This window comes from Catharus ustulatus, chromosome 3 (genome assembly GCF_009819885.2).
Source record: "Catharus ustulatus isolate bCatUst1 chromosome 3, bCatUst1.pri.v2, whole genome shotgun sequence".
Lineage (NCBI taxonomy): Eukaryota > Metazoa > Chordata > Aves > Passeriformes > Turdidae > Catharus > Catharus ustulatus.
This window is the reverse complement of record NC_046223.1, coordinates 37,455,868-37,481,860: the sequence shown is the minus strand read 5'-3', so window position 1 is coordinate 37,481,860 and position 25,993 is coordinate 37,455,868. Positions and strand designations below refer to the sequence as shown.

Below are 25,993 nucleotides of genomic sequence, written 5' to 3'. Positions count from 1 at the left end.
TACTTGTGTTTATCACATAGGTGAGTCACTGAGGCTCTGCCTAAAACAGATACAAACCTAAATTTAAATCTGAGAGCAGAAGGATATTGCTTTCGCCTGTTGAAATCTTAGTAGTCTCACAGAGACTTCCCTTGCTTTGTGAGAGCTGGTTTTCCACTGACACTTGTGCAGTGCTTAGCTTTACTGAGAAATTCTACCCAGTGGAAAGTTCCCATCAGAAGTTGTTCAGTCCGGTAATATCACATTTGCAGAGGTGAATTGCTAGTGTGTACTTATAGAAATATATTATTTTAAAGCAATATTTGTTAAATGTCTTTTTTCCAGTTCCAATCATCAACATTACCTTGTTTACTACATAGGTCATCTTCCTGAACTTCTGTGAGGCTTTTGGCATGGTCATCCATGATATCCTTCTCTCTAAATTGAAGAGAGATGGATTTGATGGGTGGACTGGTGCAGTGGATGAGGAATTTATTGGATTGCTGCATTCCAGGGCAGTGGTCAATGGCTCAGTGTCCTGATGGAGATCATGACAAGCAGTGTTCCTCAGGGGTCTGTACTGGGACCAGCATTGTTTAATATCTTCACCAATGACATAGATGAAGGGATAGAGTGTGCCCTCAGCAAGTTAGCAGATGAGACCCTAAAGAATGGGATGCCATGCAGAGGAACATGGAGTCTTGAAAAGTGTTGTGAGCTGTACCCAGACCATTCTGTTCAGCATATTCTTTTGGATGTGCCCTCCACAGACTGGTTTATCCTTTCAGAAACCATTTATATTTTGGAAATCACAACATGCTGTGGGAATTAATTTTGCATTTAAGAGGTAGGATGTCCCTCTTCGTGAATTGATGTAATTCTCACTTGCCTTGTGCTCGCCTGCAGAGATCCTGGGAGTCAGTGCCCAGAATTTCTCCACTTTCTTCCAAGCAGTGTTCAGGCTAAAGCACACACTATGAACTGTGTTCCTCTGCATGCCAAACTGCTACATGCTGACAAATACCTGCCAGAAGCTATGGGTCCTGGGAAATTCCAGGTAAACATGATCCCTCAGCCTCATGCAAGTAACAGCTGCTACTTTTGCTCAAAGGGAATTCCCACTGACTTTGATCTGTAAGAGAGGACATCACTCCTGCTTTGTTTCACTGCAGTGAGGTAAGACAGTAGTTAATGTGTTTGTCAAGGCCATGTGATAGCAGTAACTTCACAAGCAGCAGGTCAGACTTTTTGACTGCTTTTCTTAGTTATACACACTTTACTCTTAACAGAGGTCTTCTCGGTGTGCTCCAGTGAAAACACTCCTGGAGTCTGAGCCACAGTACAAGTTAGGATAGGACAAATACCAGCTATTTCTCTGGTATGACCTGTGGAAATTTGTAAGCATTTTGGATTTTGGCCTTTCCACAGTCTAAATTTGCTGTCTTCAGCACAAGGAAAAGCACTGAAGTTTTAGGAGGTTTGCTTTTCATTGCACGATAAAGAAATATTATTTGTTAAAACAAAATCTTATTAGCTGTGCTTGCTTTAGGCATGATAAACTGGGCAATCTTCTGTGCTTACTTTATGCTAGATACTGGAGAAATGTGTGATAAGACTGGTCACCCAAGGGAGCTTAACAAACATATCCTGAAAAGTGGGTGAGACAAGAGACAGGAGGTGGATGGGCAAGAAAAGCAAAAGGAGGATAACAAATAAACCATGAGGCATGAAATTCCTAATTAGTCATATTACTCAGCTGCACTGACCATTTATTCTCACTATTCCAGACTTTTAGCATCGAAGTTTTGATATTTCATGTAGTTCTGGCCTGATTAAGGCACAGAGATCTGTTAAAATCATTATATTCCCCACAGCTGCGGTGTGTGTGTGTTAAACAGGCAGTCACTTAGACAAGGTAGCATCCTGCCTTCTGAGCATCAGGGGAAGATCCTGGGGATTGTGTAAGAGCATTTTCTCTGTGCAAACGTTGATAATATTATTTAACATTGAAAAAGACTTCCTCTAATACTAGGTCTATTGAGAAAGCCCAAAAATGTTCCAAGTGCTTTTAGGAGAAGATGCAACCAGTGCAGAAATGTGGGCTTTTGAGTGTGTACTCTAATTCACAAGTACTTGTCAGAGGTGCTTTCCTGTGGGAATACTTCAGTACAGCCATGCTCTCAGGTGCGAGAAGAGTTCTGAGTACAAGTGAACATTTTGAGCCACTCCAAAGCACTATTTATTCTCATTTTATGGACAGGCTCTGCCACCATGCTGCTGTTCTTGGCCTTGGAGAGCTTCAGGGAGGCTTTGTGTCATGTTCAATGGCCAAGGCCATTAAGCAGGGCTGGACATATCAGGACTGGAGCCATGTCCCAGCCCCAAGCTTGCTGTGTGACTGTTAGCCAGTCACTGTTTCGCTGAGTCTCTGCTAAGGAGACAGCAGTATTTGTGTACCTCACAGTGGGAGCACCCTTTATTCTCTCAGCATGTTTTTTTTGTCATCTTATAAATTCTGTCAGGACAAACCCTAGGGATTCTTACACATTTCCCTGCTCTGGTTGACTGGAGGAGCAGCAGCAGGTCCAGCCATGCTGCTGGGAAGTCTGGCAGTCTGGGAGCTGCAGATGGCTCACCAGCCTGTTGGGCACCCATCCTGTCTACACATCATGCACCTATTGGGAGCCAAGTCTGTGCTGTGTAAAACCCACTACACCGTGTGGCACACATTACTGAAATGCAGAAGCCCACTGCAGGTGTTGGTCAGTTTTTCTGTGCACTCAGCTCCAGTGTGATGGCTGAGAAGGAGACAGCCTGGGATGGGGCACTTGCAGATGGATGGGGCACCGTCTGGGCTGTTGCAGACCGTGGGCTGGATCTGCTGTGAAACTTGTCCCCAGCTGCCACCTGCTGAGCCTTGAGGAAACAGCAGAAATCCCTGCCCGTGTGCCAGGCTTCCTCAGGTAGGGACTTAAAGGCATCACCGTGTGCTAAAATCCAAGACAGTAGCCAGGGGCAGATGCTAAACGCTGTGCCACTGGGCATGTGAAGGAAAATCAGCCCACTTCTTCAGGTGTCCAAACAGGAATAGGGGTGCTGACTGTAGAACCAACCTGAATTGCTGGTCTAGGGGCACAGACAAGAAGTCCACAGAGTGAGAAAAATACGACACAGCGGAAGATAACAGCTTATGTACTAATACTTCACATGAAGTCGTAGAAATACTGTACCACCGTGCTTATATTTAGAGGAAGAGGAGCTCATCAGGAGACTTTTGAAATCATAAAGATTCTACTGCAGCAATAGCTGCAGGAGAAAAACTTCCTTCTCCTTAAAAAAATCCAACACCTTCATGATTTTAAGCAAATTGAGCTTAAGCACAAGTGCACCAATACTTTGGAAAGCTGGATTTTATTTGGCACCATGATGATGGTGCTGATCCAGACCATGATGCTTATTTTCAACTGTCTGTTGTGTAGTTTGCAAAATACACCACAGATCCTCATGCTTAAAATTAAAATAATAATTACCTACTTCTATCAAAACCTCTTCTAAGCAAGGCTGTTTTGCTAAGTATGTTTACAATGCCCAGCAAAATGAGATTTCATGATAATTTAAGATGTCTGGAGAGTAGCGTGAATTAAAAAGAAGATTGCACTGACCTAATTTTTGTGTACCAGGTATGTTTTATTTTTCAAATAGTGCCTGAAGAAAAAAATAAGGAACATGGGAACAAATAAATAAACAAACAACCATTGCCAACAGTAAAACAACAGCAAACTATGGTTGAATCTACATCTAGCAACCTCCAGTGCCATCTGCTGGGGAAACACTGCAAGTGGGAATGAGGTCTCTAGCAGAGTACTAATTGTATTATCTTTGTTACTGACTTCTTTTTAAATTGTTACTGTATTTAAAAGGGCTGCAAATATTTTAAGAAAGTTAGATGAGTCACTCTGAGTGTAATCAGGAGGGTGTGCTTTTAAATACCAAATTGATAGGAGTTTCTTTTCAACTGTACTCCAAACACTGGCTGCTTGTAATCAAGAAATGATTCCCATTATTTTCTCTTTCTTCACTTCTAAATTATCAATCAAAAAAGCTACGCTGAAATATATTTGAAATTTTATTGTGCAAAGAATAGCTTATTAGCATCACTGTCTCCTTAAGGACATCACTTAACACTCAGCAGTACAGAGAAAAACCCCAAATGTTTTCATAAGCAAGCCCCATTATAGAGCAAGTATGTACAAACTCAAATGCAGCACTGGTCCCTCTGAAGAGGAAATAGAAATAGGAAACAGTGGGGCCTATTTTTTAATATCCTTAAAATGTTTTATGCCAGCATGAACCTTCTGATACCTGACAAGATGTTCCTCATGTTCAGGTGGAATGTTCGATGCATCAGTTCCTGCCCATTGCCTCCTGTCCTATTGTTTGACCCCACTGAGCAGAGCCTGGCTCCATCCTCCTGGCACCTCCCTGCAGATACTCACAGACATGAATGAGCTCCCCTCTCAGTGCCTCTTCTCAAGGTTGAACAGCCCCAGCTCCCCCAGCTTTTTCTTTTTTAGGAGAGATGCTCCAGTGCCTCAATTATCTGTGTTACCCTCCTCTGGAGCCACTCCAGCAGCTCCATGTCTCTCTTGTCCTGAGGAGTCATCCACATCTGGACTCAGCACTCCAGATGTGCCTCACTAGGGCTGGGCAGAGGGGCAGGATCACCTCCCTTGAGCTGCTGGCAGTGCCCTTCCTAATGCACTCCAGGATTCCATTGGCCTTCTTGGCCACAAGGACACACTGCTGGCTCGTGGATGGCTTGTTGCCCACCAGGACCCCCAGGTCCCTCTCCAAAGAGCTGCTTTCCAACAGATTCTTCACTAGCTTGTACTGATGCCCAGGGTTATTCCTACCCACGGGCAGGACCCTGCGTGTCCCTTTGCAGAATTTCAGAATGTTCCTACCTGCCCATCTCTCCAGTCTTTCAAGGTCCTTCTGAATGGCTTCAGAGCCCTCTGGGGCCCCTCCTCCCAGCTTTGTGTCATCAGTGAACCAGTTGAACTTGCTCTGGCACTTCATTCAGGCCATCGACGACCAAGATAAACCTCTGGAGGACACCACTAGTGACAAGCCTCCAACTAGACTTTGTTCCAGCAGACACAACTGTTTGGGATCTGCCATTGATCCAGATCCATCTCATCGTCTACTCACCCAGTCCACAATTCCTGAGTTTACCTATGAACATATTATGAGAGATAGTGTCAAATGGAGAATCCAGACCAATTACAATTCTTCTTAGCAGAGTTTTTGAAAATTGTTACTCAGCATTCAGAAGCATCTTGTTTCCTCATCATTCACTGGTAACAGAACTTGAGATGCAAAGGATGATGTTAAGTCAACCTAAAAACTACCAAGGCTTGTAAAATGTGGGAAATGCAAATCCTAAAGCTAAAGGGTTTTCTTCTGTGTTTTGCCTACATCTCTTGCATGCCTCTCACCTTGCAAATCTGTACAAATACTGCTGCTCTACAGAGAAAAACAAATGGAAAGTCATTTGTATGGACAGAGCACCATTAAACAGGGCTACAGTTTTCAAAATAAATAGAAATAGAAACTGTGATAGATTTATCTGAGAGTAAAGTGTCTCAAAAGTAGGGGCTTGATTTCATTTTGAGATACAGCTTAGAAATACAGTGTAAAACTATAAATATACAACTCTGGCTGCAGCAGTAGCAGTTTTTTAAACAGACTAGAATGTGTCACAAAATATCAGGATAAAGATAACAAATATATCAAAGTAGCTCAGATATCAAGTTGTTAGGCACTTTTAAAATCCTTTTAGATGAGAGGGATGGAAACAGTAAAGTATTTTTATCCAGTTACATTTACTGAAAGGAAAATAAACAAGCTGTTTGTGTCATTTATGCATTTTCTTCCTGAAAGGAAAAAACGGACTTAGAACATTCAGGACCCTTCTCATTTAAATGTCTGAAACAAAACACAATAGAAGGCATCAACAGTTTGGAAAACAAAGGCTGTCAGTCCATCCACTGCAGACTTCCTGATAAATCCTAACCCCAGTGCAATTTAACAGGCCACATCATTAACAGCAAAGACCACTCCACTGGCAGCGCAAATGAAAACTGTTAAGCCTGACTCTATCAAGTAGACAGACCTACAACACATTAGTGAGCAGATGAAAACAGCACAATAACTTTGAGGATACTCACTGGCCTAATTCATGAGAAGAATAAAAGAGAAGAATTTACTGAGACTCTTCATAATCACATAACAGAAGAACTAATAAAATTTGTGTGGTTGATATGTTTTGACATGCAATGGTTTCACTTCCAGCTGGACCTTTCTGTTAACACTGAAGGGTCACTGCTTCAGCAAAGGGGTCTAATTGAGTCTGTGGTTCAGTGATTTTTGCAATATTGTTGGTGTAGCAACAGAAACATTTCCAGGGCAAAATACAAGAAACCACTTAACAAAATGTGAATTCATAGAATAAATCCTTTGAATAACGTGTATTTAAATGAAGTTGAAGTGAACATTTCTGGTTAATTCCATATTGCCCAGTAATCTTATTCCTAAAATATAAATAAGTTGGATTTTCTCAGTTTGGCAAAGTTATTTGTGGATACATTTGACAGAAAAATTATGACGGCCAGTGACAGACTAAACAGACACTGGGAAACTGCTCAAGTGATGTGTAGTGTTTTGTGTTGCTCTCAACACACACTTCTTCAGTTAAGTAATCATCAACACTAATTTTAGAACTTGAAGAAAAGTATCTTAGACTTAGTATTTGAAACTTCTTATAAACCTTGATATCTGTAGATGACTAAGAGATATTGTTTGGAGGCGCTTTTATTCTATTTTGGTTTTTTATCCCAACAGTTTTAGGTTTTCTTCTTTTTTGTAATGAAAAATTTGCCTAGTCTGTGTGATGAATGGAAGTTTGTTTGGAGGAAAGACCATTTGAAACATGTACATGCTTGCAGCACACAGTTGCTGTGAAGCTGGTACTTAAAACGACTTTGCAACAGAAGATGGCTGTGATCCAGTGGTTTTTATTGTGGTCCTCTGCCAACTTCATCCCAAATGCTAGATATGGTTGTGATTCAGAAAGATATGGAAATGCAGATGACAAAACAGATGATTAAGATCAATTAACTGAGGGAGGAGAAGAGGAAAGCAGATGTCACTTGCAGATTATCTTACAGAAATGAGCATAAAAATCTTAGTTAAACTTGTTAAGGTCCACTGATGTAAATGGCAATATTTTTCCCATGTTAAATCAGACCCTATGAGATGTTGTCTTCTGGTCTTTGGTGAAGTGTTGACTTGAGAAAAATGGCTTGCATTTTTGAAGAACTGCAAATTCATATATTAGCACCACAGTCTTATTTCATATTTTTAAGTACTTTTTTTTTCCTGGCATTTGAGGGCTGTTCAGTAGAAGGCTCTCATGCAACCTTGTTTCTAGTAGATGAAATAAAAGGTTAAAATATGCTATATGGAGCGTGCAATGTGATTCTCTGTTCTAGGTCCCTAGCAACATAGGCAAAAAGTTGCAGTTTTAGCTTTAGGCACAGCTGACATCATCTCTGCATTGTTGTGTCTCTTGTATGTGCACAGTGTGATCTAGAAAGCAGGGTATAATGGAGACAATCCCACTGCAAGGCTGATGGCAAAAGCTGGGCACAAAAGAACAGTATATGCTACGTACAGCAGAGATACATTGCCTTTCTCTCTGTCGTACTTCTCAACATGTTCAAACGATTTCCAGATGGTGAGTTTTGTTAGTATAGAATTAAGGTAGGATTTTAAATTCTTTTTTAAAAGCCTCAAAATAACCTGGCAAATTTTAGAGATGAAGCTGAAAAACAAATCACTACATATGTGAACAAGAGAAATTGCTGTGATGAATCAGACTATTTCAATTAAGTTCAAAGCCCTAATACTGGTGTTGTAATGTAAGAGAAGCTTCAGAGAAAAAGAAACTGAATTGGTTGCACTTAGCTGGGGCACAGCAAGTTGTTTTTGTTTCAGGAAATATGAAAACCTTAAGATGCAGGGAGTAGGAAAACCTTAACCTTAATCCAAACATCTTCCCTCTGCAGTAATTTAGTACTCTAATGAAAGGTGCTTATTTCCAGTATAAAACATTCAGGTCACTTTCTAAGATTTCTGTGTAAGAAAACGCTTTCATTTCTGAGGCTGTCACGGTCTAGCTTAATGCCTTACATAGCCAAAGCTTCCTCCACAAGGACAGAAAGCCAGTGCTCTGCAGGTGTGTGATGCTGCAGACAGCTTGTTGGCACAGCCAAGTGCCCACGATAGAGAGCCCTCCTTTACTCCATTTAATGTCCTACTCTCATGTGCAGTTACCTTTCTATCTTTCCATCTGTCTCCACAGGTCCAGAAGATGGACTTTGTACAGAATTTGTTCCATTACCCAATAGAAAATGGTAAGGGAGCTTCTTGCTTTTCTGCAGCCAAAAAAGTCACAAGGTGAGCAACCTCCCACTCTGCCCCTCCTAAGTCAGAGATCTGTGTAGCAATAGCTCAGATATGGTTTTGTGCCATAACCTGCCAGAATGGTTCCCCTGGAGTTGAGACCTCCATGTTTATTGATCTTTTCTGCTTGCAGTCTGTTCTTAAGCTGTTGCAGCAGCCAATGCCAAGACGTCAGGACACCTAGGCTTATGTGAGGTGGCATTCAGCTTGGCAAGTTAGGTTCAACTATCACTGAACTGCAGTTGGCAATTCAACATTCACAGTCTGGCCATGAATCTTCATAAATATGTAATTATGTTCCAGCCTCTCTGAATTACAGAAACTACACCCAGTCACCACATCTAAACATGAAGTTATGGATTTCAAATCCTAATTCTGACTATTTTAGAAAACAAACAGAACTCTTGCCCTTTGTTGTAGATCAGGTCTCAAATATATCTATCCACAGCAATTCAGTGCTCAAACATACATTTTATAAACAAAATACTTTTATTAGACTAGTGTATGGGTTATTTTTAAATCAAGGATTAGAATACAGTTGGTATTAAATTTATTATTATTGATATTAAACTTATTATGATTGCTTCACTTCATTTCACTAAAGTCAAAGTTACTGTACATTAACCTCAGGAGATAATATTTATCTGGGAAAAAAAGGTCTTAAAAAATATAGATGGAATTTCTTTTTCCTCTTTTTATTTCGCATGTTTTGACAATACAGTTTAAACTAGATAACTTAGTTAATAGAGCATAACACTAAGCAAAACCAGAACTTAATGAGAACTGTTAATACACTGTTTAATTGATTTGTTCCTGCTTCTGGTGTAAAAATTATCCCATCATTACATTTTTATTTCCAATTTACTAGATGCAATTATTTTGCATTATCCTTTGTGCAAGAGCTCCATCCAAGAAAAACATCTTGAATACTTAGAGATACTTAGAGATAATCCAGTTTATTGGGTAACTGCTTCAAAGAATGGCACTAGATAGAGAAAAAGTCTTCTACTGCTTCTTCTTGATTTATGGAAGCATCATAATAGTGTTTCCCTCTCTGGACACCAGTAGCCACATCCAGCCTGGTACAGTACTCAGAAAAAATATACTTGGGTGTGGCCTCCACACACCACACTGTTACCTGAGTGCGCAGTTACTGTGGTTTTTCAGAGTCGGAGATGAAAAGAAATGGCTGGCCATGTGCAAAACAAAGAGCAGTCTCTTCTAAAACAAGAGACCCTTTCTACAATAAGCAGGCTCAGCATGCCACTTCAGAATGATGCAGTGGCAAGAGATTATGAGCCTCAACTTAGATTAAAAAATGGTAACCGGTGTAATATATATATGTATATTCTTCAAGCCCACAGAGAGACTTGTGAATTATTACTATTTGTTATTTTAAATATCAGCTGTATCAGAAACCTCATTCTGAATTAAGTTTGGCTATCCTGCTGCTGTGCAAACAAGGCAGAGTCAGTTACCCTGTAGCTCCTTCAGGAAGCTGTTGTAAGCAAAGTAGTTACTTTTGTATCCGATGGTATGGTTAGATCACTTCGGGGATCCCTCTAATCTTTTGGATACATTTCTATTTTTACACAGTATCCCTGACAGGCTTAATGAGCTTTATCATTCTTGTCTCAATCACAGGCTATAAGAAACATTATTAGCAATGCTTTGATCATCAGTTAAACCAGTGTCTGTTTCCACACTCTTCAAATGCAAATAAAATCTTAACTTAAACCTCTTCCTTCAGAAGGTGTGACAAGTCAGTCCCACTGGCTCATGTTACTAACTGCTGTAATTGGATTGTTTTCAGTATATGCCTATTTCCTCAAAGGAACAGGTGGGGTCTGTCTCTGTACTCTTCCTTGACCTGATGTCTCAACAGTCTTGGCCAGGTAAGACAAGGAATGTGGACTGCTTTACCTTTTCTACTGGACAATTGGGAAGGGGGTTTCAAATTTTCCCCCCCTCCTCAAAGTAGGAGCAACATATTTTGATCCAACCTAAACTCCTTGCCAAATATTTAACCCAGATCAGTAACAGCCTCCTCTAAACTGACTCTGTCGTCCTATGCAAGAGTTAACTGCATTAACTTAGTTCTTTTGTTTAATTTGACATGAATGTTTCTTATATATAGAATTTCTTCTACGCACCCATTTCATAGTATGTTTCTGTACTTCCTATTGCTGCCCACATGCCAGACAGTCTTCTGCCAGTAGTCTAATACCCCTGTTCTCAAAAGATCTGTCATGGAATTATTCTAAAATATAAAATTTGATTTTTCATATATGGTCTGATACTCATCCCAGTGAATATATATAGCAAATAGGGTTGAAAACCAGACATGCCAACAAGTGTTTACATTTCCATTTAATATGAGAATACTTCCTCATTATATAATAAGAATATGAGGCACAGAAAAAAATAAATTAATGTAATGATCTGGGAAAGAGAAACCTTACTGTTTTAGAGAGTCATCTCCTACATGTAGTGGAAATATCACATATACCTTATAAAGTTGTATACAGTACTGCAATACATATGACACAATTTTCCAGTTTCCTGGAAGAGAATAATGAGAGCCATTTACAGACAACTAGCTTGTATTTTCTCCAGAATAAATCACATTCATTACACGTGCACACTGGAGTAAGGAGGGATTATATAGCAGTGCCATTAAAACAGTCCAAAAAGCCACTGATCCTACAGCTGAATCTGAGTAGTCATACACCTGAGCAAGACCAAGAACAATTTCTCCAAAAAGTGTGATCAAAATTCACTGAAAAAAATCAGACAGAACAATGATATTAGCTCATGTAGAGTCTGACAGTACAGTAACACCATTGAAAATATCCCTGTTTTATCCATTTCAACAAAAATCATAATCTGAATTACAAGTATTCTGCATATCTGCATAAGCACCAAGATAATATAAAGTAAAAGCTTATTCATCAAGTCCCTCTGAAAAATGGTCCCCGATAAAAAAGCAAATTTTTGATTTAAGTACTTTTGGCAAGAGATACAGGTTCCATAAGAGTCACTGCAAAGTCTGAAAAAAAAAATCTAAAACTCGTAAAAAAGATCAAAGGTAGAGCATTTCTAATAGTCTGAGAAATAATGAAATTCACTCCAGTTCCTGAGATAAACTGCAGATCAATTGATTGTGAAGATTTACCATATTGTACCACACTCTCTTTCTCACCTTCTCTTACACACTGCACACAGGGTCGGAACTGAAGCTTCTGCTAAGCTTACAAGCATGTGAAAGCTCAGAACATTCAAATTTTCTTTTCCACTATAAAAACAAGAGACTGGCAACTTAGGTCAGAGACAGACATACTTCTGCCACAGTCTGTCAAAAGAATTTCCAGACAGAGGCAGTTGCCTTAGATTAACTGCACTTTCATGATTTAAATTAATATAATTCTGTGTTTCTGTCCTGTTTTCCCTGACAACTGTGCTCTTATTCATCCCTCTGCTGTTTAAAAGAGACCATAGATGAGTTCAAACTCCTAGGGTCAGATTTTTAAAAAGAGCATGTGTCACCTAACAGCTCAGCATGTCTCTGTATGCTGGAACCATCATCAATGTGCTTCATCACTACCAGCCATATGGTCAGTTTCTAACTTAGCATTAATGTTGTGCTCCATCTTCTGTAAAACTGCTGGAAGATCCAGTACAGAAGAAATAATATAATGAGGTACGGGGTAAGTATCTACTGGGGCGGTCATTGTTTTGTTTAACCAGACTGTGGCTTTCAAGCCAGCATTCAGGCCTCCTTGAATATCTGTATCTAGAGAGTCCCCGACCATCACACACTCTGCGGGCTGCACCCCCAGGAGATCGCAACAGTAATGAAATATGGATGGCGCCGGTTTCTCCTCTTTCTGCTCTCCCCCCACAACGATGGCATCGAAGTAGGGCTGGCAGGCGCACGCCTCGATCTTCTCCCTCTGCGTCTGCCGGTCGCCGTTGGTGAGCAGCAGCAGGCGGAGGCCTTTCCGCAGCTCGGTGAGCATGGCCCGCGTGTCCTCGGCCAGCGTCAGGTGCTGCAGCCGCGTCGTCTTCCACAGGTAATAGCACTCGGCCGCCAGGTCGCGGTTCGCCTCCCCCCCGATGGTCTCCTGGATCGCCTCCTCCCAGTGCGAAATCCGCAGGTCTGTGATGCACATCTTGGCGGGATCGTGGCACTCCTTGAGGAGCTTGGCCTGGACCTTGTCGCAGACGGCGCGGGCCTCTCCGTCCCCGTAGTGGTGCTTGGACTGCAGGGCGCTTATCACCTGCAAGGGACGCGGGGCCGCGCGTCAGGGCGCTGCGGGGCCGCGCGGCGCGCTCCCGGGAGCGGCCCCCGGCCGCGTGGCAGCAGGGGAGGGAGCGGGACACGCGCGGCACCCCCGGGCCGGGCCGGGAGCCGCGGTGGCCGCGGGCCCCGCGTCGGAAGGGGGACAAGGGCAGTACCTCCTCGATGGCGCGCCGCCCGGCCGCCGCCGTGTCGATCAGCGTGTTGTCCAGATCGAAGAACACCGCCTTGACGCCGTGCAGCCCCATGGCGCCGCCTCCCGCGAGAGCCGCCCCGCTCGGACGGCGGAGGGGAGCGCCCCTGAGCGCCGGCAGAGCCGCCCGTGCCGGGCACAGCGTGGCGGGGCCGCCCGGGCCCGCCCCTCACGTCAGGCCCGCGGGGCGGGGCCCGGGCGGGAACCGCGCTGCCCGGGGCGCGCCGGGCTGCGGGCGGAGCTCGGCGCTCCCGGGCGTTCCCCCGGAAGGGAGGGTTAAAAGCGCGCAGGGCTTTGGAGTGGGCTATGAGGAAACCTTGCCCTAATCCCGACAGCTCGTGGGGTGGGGCAGGGAAGAAAGGCGGCGGGAGTTCCCCCGCTGCGGCGCACCCTGTGTCGTGCCCCGCGCGGTGCGCAACGCGCGGGCCGAGGGCTCCGTGGCGGGGCAGTGGCCGGGCCCGGGCGTGGCGTTACTTGGGGTGTGTGCTTCGCTGATTGCTGTTTTGCTTTGGTTTTCTTCCTCTGTGTAGGAATGCTTTCTGGGTAAGGCAGCGAGACAGCTGGCAGCTGACTGGAAAATAATCTGTTGAGATGCTGCCAGGGAATAACTTTGCTGTCCAAGATTTCCTCCCGCAGCGCTTCCGCCCTGGCAGGCCTGCCCGCTCCCGGCTGTTGGCAGCGGCTTGGCTGGCTGTGCCAGCCCCGGGCCCGCGGCTGCTGCCGCTGGGGAGGCTAGTCCCAGCCTTAGGGAACGGCACCAAACAGATCCCTGCACGGGGTCGCAGCCCGGCGCCCAAAGATGCCGGAGTCTGTAGGTTTGCACTCCGAAGCATTCCGTGCACGAGGGAGGAGAAGGACATGCACGCAAAAGATTCAGTTCGGCTTTCCCAGCTTCCCTGTTGCCTTCTGGGGCGTGCTTCTGCAGTTACCTCTGGGCATAGCCGCCACATCACGGGGCTGAATCATCCAACAGCAAGTGTTCCTAATAAAACCGAAGTCTGTAACTCCACTGAAACTCCCCTATTTAGAGAACCTATATAATAATGGATTATATGAGATTCCCAAGGGCGATATTTTCTAGAGCAAATGAATCCCAAAGGCATTCAAATGAAGGCCTGAACAGCTTAATAGAAAAAGATTTCTAGGTGTATGTGCCAAAGGCTGTTTCAGAATTGATGGCTTTCCCCAAAGTGAAGTTTAACGGGCTCTTGTTTGTTGGTAATGTTTTGAGGAAACACAAGGTATTTTTTTAACAGCCAGCAAGCAGATTTTCTTATTTTGATGAGTGTTTAATACTGCTAATGTCGATTAGACATTTATCGTAAGCTGCAGGAAACTTTGTCTCTTACCAAAAAACTGGAAGTTCACTCCAGGTCACTTTCGGTTCTGCACTTTTGATAGCGATCTCCTTATCTGATAGAAGACACCGAGTCATATGCAAAGACAAAGTAATCGTGCCCAAAATCTTGGCATAGGGCAAGTAAAATCAAAGAAGACAAGCCTTTAAGGAAAGAGAGGGATTCTGAGAAGAAACAGAGATGGCTAAGGATCCTGTAGTTAAGGCAGTAAGAGGAGTTTTAATAAAATCACACTCTAGTTGGCATTATTAAAACGTGCTTGATAAGACAGAAAAGGTGTTAGGCATGTGAATTTCATGTGCCTCTACTGAATTACTGTTTTTCAGAATTTATGCAGAAGAGTGATTAAAATATATGAATTTCTGGGATTCATTATACTTAGGAAGATGGCATTTGTTTCAGAGCCCTGCTTGCACTCAGTGATCCTATGTGTACTTTTAGAAAAAGGAACGTTTACATAAAACTAATGTTTGTACTTTCTTTGAGGTCATAGTTGAAAAATAAGTGTCTTACAAGATTTTATAAGGTATATATTTTTTACTAGAAGCTTTCCATTACAGAATTGAAGCAGTTAAATAATGAATGATAATTACATTTTTAACTTTTTTTTTATTTTCAGTTTTCTCATTAACTGACTGCATGGAAAATGATTGCTTGCTTTAGAGTATGACTGTAATTCTAAAATGTGCTTTTGTGTACACTTGGAAAATTCTCTGCTAGATTGTTGAACTTCAGTCAGCTGTTTGATGTGCTATTATTTATTTGGTCAGCAAATAAGCTCATTCATGACAGCTTTATCTATCAGCAAGTTTCTTTACTTTCTCCTTGTTCTTTCTGCAGGCTTACCAGAGGCTGGAAATCCCTTGCAGAAGCTGAGAACCAGGAAAAGAACAGTCATGGGAAACCTGAGTAGGAAACAAGCTGGAACATAAGAGATACTGCCCATTCTTGAGGTGATAATATAAGAATGCTAGTTTGGTATCTTTAAATGAGGAATGGCTCTGGGTATCTTTTATAAAGGAAGAACATCATAAACACTTCCAAGAAAACTTGTTGTTCATAAATAACAATTTGAGAGTTATTTGACTCATATAATTGTTTGTCTTTTTTTTTGGCTGCAAGATGATTGTATTTAGGAGTTCAGCATTTGGAACTCTGTGGTAGTTTCTTCCTGCATCCCTACTTGTGTATCAGTGGGTTCCTTTTTGGTTGTGTTAGCACTATGAGAGAGCAGGTGAGCTTCCTGGCTGCTCAGGCTGTTTCCTCATACTGAGGAAGACCTAAGGCTTGCTGCTGTTTTTCTTTTACACAGCTGTCTGGTTTCTGATGGAGAGAGATCTTGCAGGGGGGGTGGGAATCAAATCTGGGTGATCAGGAGTAGGTGACCTGTGTGCACAGTGGGAGTCATCTGCTCCATCCTTTACACCTAGCCCCTGAAAACTGATCTTGGAGATTCTTCTTTCTCACTTCCGCTGAATTTATTATTAGTTTGGTGGCTGATTTTTTTTTTCCTTTATCCCAGTAAGAGATTTTTTATGAAATGTGTTCATGTTCAGTGATACCCATGATATATTTCAAGCTCAATGTGTTGAGGAATACTCACCCAGGCGTCTTGACCTGCAATCTGCCTATTAAAATGCAGATTTGGCTCCTGGTTGGAGCTCCAGACAAGAGGCCATGAATGCCCAGTCTTTGTGATGACAGAGGACATGAAGACAGCTGACTACAGCCAGGTGAATGGACAACGGGGAATAACAACAGGAGCCGGTGACTGCCGGCCTTTTGGATAACGCAGTGCCAGTGCGATGGATGAACACGGAGCGGGGAGGCACGAGAAGAGTAGTAGGAAGAGCGGGACTGACGCCCCAGGGGAGACTATGAGGGTATAAAACCTCGGGGGTTCTTGGGCTTGAGGGGTTTGGATGTATTCGGGCGCGCATTGCTCTCCGCTGGCCATGCTGCTGAGCTCATGCGTGTGGTTACTGTAACAGAAAAGGCGCCAGCGAGTCAAGGGCAAGGCCGGAGGTCAGTTTGCCTTGGAGCCCTTGTTCCCCGCAGCTCAGGAGCGCCGGCGGCGGAAGCGCCGCTCCGAGCCGGGCAGAGCGCGGCTCCCCGCGGCCTTGGGCCGGACCCGCCCGCTCCGCTTCCCGCCCTCGCCTCCTCTCCGTTTTCGTTTTCGCTCTGGCGTGGGCGGGCGCTCTGCGGAAACGAAACTGGGCGGAGTCTGCGCGGCGGGACGCGGCAGTGCGGCTGGAGGGGCCCGGGGCTGGAGCGTCGGCAGCGGCTCGGAGGTACCGGCGGGACGGGGCCGCGGGAGGAAGGGCAGGGGTCCGTGCGACATGGGGTGCCGCAGCCCGGCTGCAGCGGCCTGGCCCGCCGTGCCCCGTGACGGTGGCTCGGGGTCATCTCTGGTCCGTGTGGCTACGCCTGGCGTCATCGCTGCCCCAAGGGATAGGTTCAGGTGCCGTCGGGTCCTCTTCTGAAGGAACCGCTTTTAATTCTGGAGAAACGTTACTGATTAGTTTTCTCCCGCAGAATTCAGGGATTGATTCAGTCTTTTTCTGTCAAGAAATCTGTTAAGAAATCTTCTCTAATCACTAAATTCTGCACTCTGCTTTCTAAAATTGTTATTCCAGGCAATGACTTCCAGAACTTTTGCAGACCAATCATTTGAATTCGTTTCCCATTAACTTTGTTATTGGCACCAATTTTCTGTTTCATATCATAGCAGTGACCTATCTACCAGGATTAGAGGCTGCCTTTATTCTATGTTTAGAGCGACAGCCACATCTTTGAATATTACTTTGCAGCATCTCTTGAAGATTGTGTCAAAATGGATTGTGAGTATATGGCGAGGATCAACCGTTACCGTCAAAGAAATAAAGTTACAGTGGATTATGATATCAGTGAGACGGGCCCACCTCATGATCCTGTGTAAGTTCACTCTGCATGTCAATAACTAGCAGGGCTCTTCCTGCAGTGAACAAACTGGGTAAAGCTTGAAGTCATAAATGTTAATTTGCTGGAAGCACATATGTAGTGGGAAAGCTGGTTGAAATAATGAATTGAATGGTAGGTGCATGGGGATGACATCATGTGATAGAGTTTAAGGAGAATACTTGTTTCAAGGGTGATGGCTCTTTTGCAGAAAGTACCAGCAATGCACCTGTAATTTACTAGTAACTCTATTGTATATTATGTATCTCCTCTCAGAAGGTGGATTGGGTTGTGGCAGGAATTTCAGTTTATGATTTAAATGCTACAAAGCATTGTTGATTTCTAACAAGAAAGGTTGGGTGTATTAGCTGGTTGTGTACTAACACATTTAACGTGTATTATATTTTTCAACATCTTTTACAAGAAAAGAGTCTTTTGCTTAAGTAGTTTTGCTTTCCCTTTTAGAGACAATTACAGGTGATGGAATATATTATTTTTGAGTGTTGATGTATTATATTTATTCCCTTGACAAAGGTTGTAGATACTGAAGATCTGTAATATTTCCTGGTGTGATTTTTAAATTTTTTTTGTTAGTTTTGCATGAAGAAAAGCCTTATGCTAATAATTAGTAAGTTTCTTTTGATGTTGTTGTATGCTGCCAGATAGCACTGTCTATGCAGATTTATTCTAAAATCTGTCTACGATCCCAGAATAAATTAATAGATTTTATTAGGATCTCAAATGTTAATCAGTTATCTTAGTTTTTTCCCCATGTGGCTCATGTAATTAGAAAAAAAGACCCTTACTGCAATAAAGACCACAGCTGTGATCACATAGCAACATCTTCATTCTTCAAAAGTGATGGCATGGGACTGACAGAACTTACATACATTCAAAATTATTTATCCCATTTATTGTGGTTTTTCGTTGTTTTTCCTGTGTGTTCTTCTACATTCACAAATGAAATTCAGCCTACTGTGTGACAGTGATATCTAGGAAAATCCTGGGTAACTTGGGCTATTCTAAGGATACAGTGTAAAGTGTCTGGCTGTAGTGATGTGTGCTGTAAACCTCCTTCAGTTCCCCTGTGCTATTCTTTCTCAGTGTTCTACCTGCTAACTGGAGGCATTGACCACTGCTGGTTGTGTGCTGGCCCCCTAACTCTTCTGTGCTGTGTCCCTTCTCATAAATCACCTTGCAGTTGTCTGAGGCATGATGCAGAGATCCCATCCTATCATGGTTCTGGTGCTGTGGCTGCTTCCAGTACTGTGTCTGACAGGGTCACTGCTGAACACAATGTAAGAAGGTTAAAGGAGCCCAGGGTGGCTCAGTCCTGAACTTTCTCAGTCTGGGAATACAGAGAGTGGACAATTAGGCCAGTCCTGCCTAAACCTGTCAAGTCTAGGACAGTTACTTATTAACTTGAGGTTCATGGTGAATAAGTATGACTGTGTTTATGACGAAACTCATGTAAATCTCCTGCAGGTAATCCTCAGCTTGGTCATGGAGATTCACTGCAGATTTCCTCAGGGTAAATAAAATGGTGTATTTTGAATGCAGTGTCATAGATGAATGTGTGTAGTATTCAGTGCTTAGTTATGGGTTGACTGATAAACTCCTTCCCAAAGAACAACCTTTCTTACGTTTTGTGTTTTTTCTTTATTGTTTCCTATGTGTAGAGTATATGACACACTCTGGGTGTGCCTTTTCCTACTGTTTGCCCTCTTAAGATTTCTTGTAAAGCCTCGCTTGCACAATGAGACCAAGCACATTGCATGTTCTGCATCTTTTTGTTTCCCACTCAAACATTTCATTAAAGGGAAGTGGAGAATGAGGTTGGAATAATGAAAAAAGTGAGTACCTAAAGCATGACACCATTGGAGACCAATTTTCCCATAGAGTAGCTCATGGTGCTGTACCTTGACTGTGTGAATCCATCTTGTTGGCTGTGAGCGTTTACATGCTCTGCTGCACAGAGGTGCCCTGAGGCTCTAACGGTCACTTTAACTTGGTGCAAGTGTGTGCTGCTGCCAAGGTTCAAAATCCAGTTGTTGTTTTCTCCTCTATTCCCTTTCGTGCAAAGGCAGTATCAGAAACATTAGGGGATTTGCAGTTGCAGGACAAGTTGGATCTGTAAGGACTGATTTGTCTGAATCCATTTGTTACTAGTGCATAGCTGTGGGTTGACTCCAGGAGGCAGTGAAACCCCTATCCAGCTACTCACTTCCCCCCAGTGGGACAGAGAGAGAATCAGAAAGGTGAATGGAAGAAAAACTTGTGGATTGAGATAAAGACAGTTGCATAGACAAAACATAGCTGGATATGTTACCAAAGCAAAACAAAGAAATTGCTTACTCCTTCCCATCATATGTTACCTTGGGAAGGTAACATATATATATATATATATATATATATATATATATATACGCTATAGCCCTGGGTATCCCTTCTTCCTTCTTCACCTCCCAGCTTTTATTGCTGAGTGTGATGCCATGTGGCATGGAATATCCCTCTGGCCACTCACCTTGGTTGTGTCTTTTCCCAGCTTCTCATATATCCCTACTCTGCTTGCTGGAAGGCCACAATGGGAAAAAGAAAAAAAAGCTTTGGTGCTGTGCAAACACTACTCAGCAGTAGGTAAAACATAACCCTGTGTTAGTCCCAAAGCCACAACATCACCATTCTAGCTGCTCTAAAGAAAGTTGACCCCATTCCAGCCAGACCCAGTACCATCACTCCTGAGCTGCATCAGATTCCCATTCTAACTCATGGAGTTGCTGTATGGGGAGCAGGGCATTCACAATTGTGGAGTGGAGGGACAGAGAGGGAAGGGATCAGCAGAAAGGCAGGACTGGGATTTATGTTTGCTTGTTTGTTTGTTGGTAATCTTTTTTGTTTTGTTTTGGTGGGGCTTATTTGGTGACTGCCTTTAAATTCATGTCTCACAAGCACCAGATGTGGTTTTTGTTCTTACTAAGCAATGTACACCACAGGGTATTAAAGGGGAGTGTAATGTCACATCTGGTTTCATGAAATCAAGATTAGCTATTCTTTCCCTGTGTAGTGTCACACTGCTGAGGTGTCCTGGTGTTAGGGCTTCACAACCTTGTTTGGAACAATGCTGACCTCATCCGTTCTTATACCTCTAACAATTAAATTATTTGGGTTTTAAAAAGCAGTTTAGCAGTTAAAAATACTGTTGGAACTAATAAAGTGCATTCATTTGTGACTAGAGAGGAAAATTTAAAAAGTATTTATACCAAAGTATTATGATAATTATGTTTTATATAATAAAAACCACAGTAATCCTTCAATATTTCCAAGTTATCCTGCAGTGCTTCCTAGATAATTGACCCAAAGTTTAATTTGATAAGGTTATTAAGGTATATATGTGGGGAAAAATGTAGCAATGTTTTAGACATGTTTTCTTCATTGCAGGTTCACAGTTGTGGTCAAAATTAATGGTGAGGAATATGGCACAGGCACTGGTAAAAGTAAAAAAGAAGCAAAAGCAGTAGCAGCAAAAGAAACGTGTAAAATGATTGATAAACAGGTGAGTAAATAGTAGGATTAAGTTTTGGGGCTTAATGTAGTAAATGTTGAAGATTAATATCTAAAAGTAGACTTTAAATAAAATGTTGTTTAATTTGAAAGTTTCTAATTACTTAAATTGTCTTTGTTCTGTCTTATTCAGCACTTTTCTACTTTTTATCACTGAATTGTTTTCCTTATTTTCCTATAGGGTTGATATCTAATATTATGTTTGCTCCTCTGCTGTTATAGGAGGATAAAGAAATGTGTTTGCCTTTTTTAAAGCTGCCTTGATGTATCCAGAGTGGGCAGTGGTCCTTTTAAAGCTTGACAATTGTTCAATGATTCAATGTCTTCGACACATTTGCAGGGAATTACCAATTGTGTCTGTTGCCACTCTGCTAATGAAATTGCTTACTTTCACTTGTTCTAATTTATCTTTTCCTTTACATTATATTCTTTGCAGTATAGCTGGTCATATACTCTATCCTTCCTTGATTAAGTCTAGGTTTGATTTTTGCTCCTTGGTTTTCTGCCAAGTGTTTTGCCCTTCTTCATTTGCCATTCTTTATTTTTCTTTTTGACTCTACTTCTTAGCACCTTTTGAGTGAAATCTTTCCTTATCTTTTTCTATATGACTTTTGTTGTGTCGCTGTCATTAACACAATTGTTGCATGTTTGCTGGTATGTAACTGATGCTGATTAATCATGAGACAACTGAAAGTCCTGCTTTCTCCTCTTGTACATGCACAGGAGCATTTGCAGTACTTGCTAAATGGAAGCATCAGCAGCATCCTGCTGCCACCCCTTCTTCACAGCTTGATCCCTATAGTTTCCTAAAAGGAGTGGGATGAGGCACGGTGAGAGGTTGTTAAAGGCTAAAGTGTAGTACTTGGAAAACGAGGTTTACATTTATTCAAAATGTAATAGTTATGCTTGGGATGTCTGTCCTTTGCCACAAAGGACTCAGTTAATGGAAACTTGGGTTTTCTTAAGAGTCTTTTGAAATGTGGACAAACCTTGCAGCTATATTAGTTCTTGTGCACTGTTTATCTTAATGTATTTTTAAGCTTAAGTTTTCAAGTTACCTGTTTTGTTTGTTCTATAGCAGGAGAGTCCCTCAAATATGGCAGCTGCGGAGATAAGGACAAGTCAACCAATCTCATCACCTCCATTAGACAAAGATTTTGTCAGCCTATTAAATGTTTATTCACAAAGGACGCGTCAAATGATTGATTATACTAACGTAGCTCGTGATGGAGATCCCCATGCTCCCATGTAAGATATAATTTATCTTCCCGCTTCCTTCTAATACTTTGTTGTGTTTACTAATGCTACCATTAGTTATACTTGGTCATGTTAGCTGAATTGTTAAAAGAGTCACACCATCTGTCTGACAACATTATCCAAAAGCTTCTTGAGCTCTGTCAGGCTTGGTGCTGTGATCACTTCCCTGGGGAGCCTGTTTCAGTGCCCAGCCACCCTCTGGGAGAATAATATTTTCCTGATGTCTGACCTAAACTTCTCCTAACTCAGCTTCCTGGTATTTCTTTGAGTCCTGTTACTGGTCAGCACAGAGCAGAGATCAGTGCCTGCTGCTCCTCTTCCCCTCACAAGGAAGTTCTAGCTGCAGTGAGGTCTGTCCTCAGTCTCCTCCAGGCTGAACGGACCGAGTGACTCCAGCTGCTCCTCACAGGACTTCCCCTTAAAGGCCTTTCACCATCTTTGTTTCTGTCCTTTGGACACTCCTCAATTGCATAATGTAATTTTTATATTATGGCACCCCAAACTGGCCCCAGCACTGGAGGTGAGGCTGCCCCAGCTCAGAGCAGAGCAGGACAATCCCCTCCCTTGCCCAGCTGTGATGCTATGCCTGATGGCCTCCAGGACTGGATTGGCTCTCCTGGCTGCCAGGGCACTGCTGGCTCATGTTCAACTTGCCAGTGACCAGCGTACACAGGTGCCTTTCTGCAGTGCTGCTTTCCAGTCTCCTGTTCCCAAGTCTATACATACAACCTGGGTTGTCCCATCCCAGCTGCAGAATTTGACACTTAGCCTTGTTAAATTTTACATTGTTGGTGATTGTCCATCTCTTAATTTTAGTATGTTGGTCTCTTGGCAGGGCTTCTCTGCCCTTGAGGAAGTCAACAATTCCTCCCAATTTAGACTTGTCAGCAAAATTACTTGATATCCTTTGAGTCCTGTGTACAAGTTGTTATTGAAGATGTTGAAGAGCACAGGACCAAGGATGGAGCCCTGTGGAACCTCACTAGTGACAGGCCCCCAGCCTGACGTCAGCCCATTCCCTGTAGCCCTTTGTGCCTGACCCATGAACCAGTTGCTCACCTATCATGTAAGCATGGTTATCCAGCTGTGGGCCAGATATTTTGTCCAGAAGGACAATGAGAGATGGTATCAAAAGCTTTGCTGAAGTCCAAAAGGATTATATCATCTTTCTTTCCAAGATCAGCTAGGTGGGGTATCCTGTCACAGGAGGAAATCAGGACTTTCCCTTCATGATGCTCTGCTGGCTGTGACCAGTAACTGTGCTGTCCCTCAGGTGTTTATCAGAATAATCTTTTCCATGATTGTACCAGGCTCTGAAAGTGAGTTATCTTGAAGACTTTGTTATCTACCATTATTAATTAGATTAAATGCATATTGAGAGTGATGTCCTGAATATATATATTTCAGATTTCCATTCTTGTTCATTGTAGTTTTTAAAAATCATTAAATTAAGACTTTGTCATATGGGATATAAGACTTCATTCTCCTATTGTATTTTACAGGTACACTGTTTTCTGTAAAATTAGTGGTTGTGTGTGTGGAAGAGGCACTGGACCTTCACTAATTGCTGCAAAACAAGCTGCTGCAAAAGAAGCATTTGAGAAGGTAAATAAGGAAAGCTCTCTGACAGTATGTGCTATATTTAGTCTTATCACAGAAATTTAAATCTTTGAACCAATTTCCTCATTGCATTTGAAAGCATACTCCATGGATTCCGTTAAAGAGGGAAACAATCCATATTTTAGTATGTTGGTTGGGCTACTGTTAGTAGAATTTATGTTGTGTTTCTGTCTTCAGTTCTGGATTAAAACAACCAAAACACTAAGAGTTGATATCTCTGTGTTTCAGAATAGGTCTGATATACTGTCATTCAAGGTTGCACACATATTAAAATTTTCTAAGTTCTGACTTGTATACCAGTTATCTTCTGTGTGAAGCCCTGTTGAGCTGGCAGGTTATGAACATACTTCTTTTACTGTCTTCTGTTGGATCAAAAATCTGTGTAATGTGAGAGGCAAAAGCAGGAGTCAGAATCAACAGGACTTGCCTTCTGTAGTGTTCCAAGGCAGAGTCGACTGAAACAATATCTGACACCATCCTCTGGACAACAGAGCTGTTGTCTTTATGGTGGCAACTGTTATTTCCACATGTGCAAAAAACGATCAGAATTCCAATAGTGATCTAAACCCACTTCTGAAATGTACAGAATGTAAGAACTAACTTAAATGGAGTGTAGTTTAAAGGATGGCAGTATGCAGGAGGGAAGAAGTCTTTTTTACTTTTAAGTACTTTAAAATTATTTGGCTTAGTGTGAATTTTCAATGCTTTTAAAATATTTTTAAGTCAACCGTGTAATTAATTAATGCCCTATTATAGGTCTAGGACCCATTCAATATTTTACTATGCTGCAAACCCAGGGGTCTTTTTATTTTCATCCAAGTCTGAAAGCAGAACTTGTACACTGGTTTGTCTAAATTTGGGGTGGCTTGTTTTGGTTTGGTTTTAATTTTTATTAATTCTCAGTGATGTCTGTGTAACAAGCAAAATGTAACTGGCAGAAAGTAGTAAAGGTACAGTACACCTGTATTTATAAAAAAGGGGTTGTTTGTTGGCTCTCATTGAAAGATAAACCCCATGGTTTTGTTTCTATGATACCATGATGGGAAGCCAGGAAACATAAAAAAACAAGCTTGAGGTGATGGTCTATATCCATTATAGGTGTTGCTTGTAATGTTACTTTTATGCTGTTATGACATGGGTAGTGGGAGGAAGGGGAAGAACCTCTGCTAAGTATTTATTTTATTTAACCCCCATTTAGTTATGAGTTCTGCAGTGTTTCCATGTTGAAGACATTGAATGCCAATTTGTACTCAGATTTTGAGTTCTATATCAAAGCCTTTGTATATCTCATTCTCCACACAGCAGTTGCACATGCAGCAAACAATGAAGATATTTGCTTTTCATAACTCTTACCCTGGTTTTGAATAGACTCCAAATTCTTCTTCTGTAAATGTGTATAGGATGTTCACTATGACAGAGCCCTATGTTTTCCTTTCTCTGAGTGGAAATTGGGCAGAAATCTTTCTTCAGCAGGGCTTTGAATGCTTAGTGCAGTTAACAACTTGTTCTTAGCACCCTGTAATCTTCCCTCTGCCCTCTTTAGGTGGCATCTTTTGCACTAGGGATTTGTTTGTGACTTTGTTAACATTCTTGGTTTTTCTTTTTCAGGTGGAAACTGAAAGGTCTAATGGCAATTGTACGTCTGACTCAAAGTAAGTTGAGTTCACTCTAATGTGATAACAATATATTTACTAATCTTACAGGCTGATGTGCTCTAATGCTAAATAAAATATATAATTTTATTGTTTTATTGCAGTATAAACCTATCTAATTTTAACTTCTGTTCTTTACACTTTGGAGCAAAGTTTGTTTTACGTATGCAATTTTATGTGTCTGTATGGGATACCTTGTAATTAGTTTAGAGCTTTCTGATTTATTAATATTTTGCCACAGGTAGTTCTTTCAGAAGCATTTTTACTGTTATGTAAATGGATTACCCTACCTCGTTCAGTAGTATTATTCCATGCTATTTTAACACTCGTTTTCCTATTGTGACACTCTTGTGAACTCAGTATAATTCAATTTCACTATTTCCCTGTGATCCATATTCTGCTTTCTTCTCTTACTTTTTTCTTTTTTTTCCCCTCTTTTTTCCATTCTACATGAACCTTCATTTCCACCAAAGGGAAAAATTTGTTTAGCATTAGAAACTGAACATGAAGTTTGATATGTGATTTGAGAACCAGTGGTTTGGCTGTTGTGCCATTACCACTTTTACATTCTTCTATCTTCCAGATATCATACTCATTTAATAATAGAAAT

General features: G+C 42.0%; 3 protein-coding genes across 9 annotated transcripts in view; 2 read left to right on the top strand and 1 right to left on the bottom strand.

Annotated features, from left to right (window-relative positions):
* The window catches only part of RMDN2 (regulator of microtubule dynamics 2), a 179,558-nt gene extending 168,037 nt beyond the window's left edge, over positions 1-11,521 (top strand). Inside the window, exon 18 of the transcript XR_004417285.1 lies at positions 8,405-11,521. The gene's annotated coding sequence lies outside the window, so the exon portion shown is untranslated. The remainder of the gene's footprint in view (positions 1-8,404) is intronic.
* Positions 11,522-11,766: 245 nt separating this feature from the next.
* LOC116993395 (N-acetylneuraminic acid phosphatase) lies at positions 11,767-13,127 on the bottom strand. The gene is made up of 2 exons (XM_033053849.1): positions 12,964-13,127; positions 11,767-12,785 (listed from the first exon to the last, which is right to left on the bottom strand). The coding sequence occupies exons 1-2, from the start codon at positions 13,051-13,053 to the stop codon at positions 12,090-12,092; spliced, it is 786 nt and encodes a 261-aa protein (XP_032909740.1). The 5' UTR covers positions 13,054-13,127; the 3' UTR covers positions 11,767-12,089.
* The window catches only part of EIF2AK2 (eukaryotic translation initiation factor 2 alpha kinase 2), a 24,554-nt gene continuing 11,052 nt past the window's right edge, over positions 12,492-25,993 (top strand). Inside the window, exons 1-8 of one of the 7 annotated variants that reach the window (XM_033053837.2) lie at positions 12,492-12,578; positions 15,197-15,309; positions 15,999-16,239; positions 17,167-17,290; positions 20,732-20,846; positions 21,933-22,102; positions 23,614-23,716; positions 25,340-25,383. In XM_033053837.2, coding sequence (XP_032909728.1) covers positions 17,190-17,290; positions 20,732-20,846; positions 21,933-22,102; positions 23,614-23,716; positions 25,340-25,383 — 533 coding nt within the window. In that variant the 5' untranslated portion in view covers positions 12,492-12,578; positions 15,197-15,309; positions 15,999-16,239; positions 17,167-17,189. Of the gene's footprint in view, positions 12,579-13,239; positions 13,478-13,528; positions 14,564-15,196; positions 15,310-15,998; positions 16,240-16,523; positions 16,648-17,166; positions 17,291-18,584; positions 18,825-19,838; positions 19,931-20,731; positions 20,847-21,932; positions 22,103-23,613; positions 23,717-25,339; positions 25,384-25,993 lie in introns of those variants that run through there. The other 6 variants (XM_033053835.2, XM_033053838.2, XM_033053833.2 and 3 more) reach the window with 6 other exon arrangements.

What these genes read in the sequence shown, in the direction of transcription:
- LOC116993395 (XM_033053849.1), bottom strand. Translation starts at nt 13,053, where the DNA reads ATGGGGCTGCACGGCGTCAAGGCGGTGTTCTTCGATCTGGACAACACG. An exon ending in GGCGGCGCGCCATCGAGGAG is followed by an intron (nt 12,786 to 12,963) that starts GTACTGCCCTTG and finishes CGTCCCTTGCAG; the next exon opens with GTGATAAGCGCCCTGCAGTC.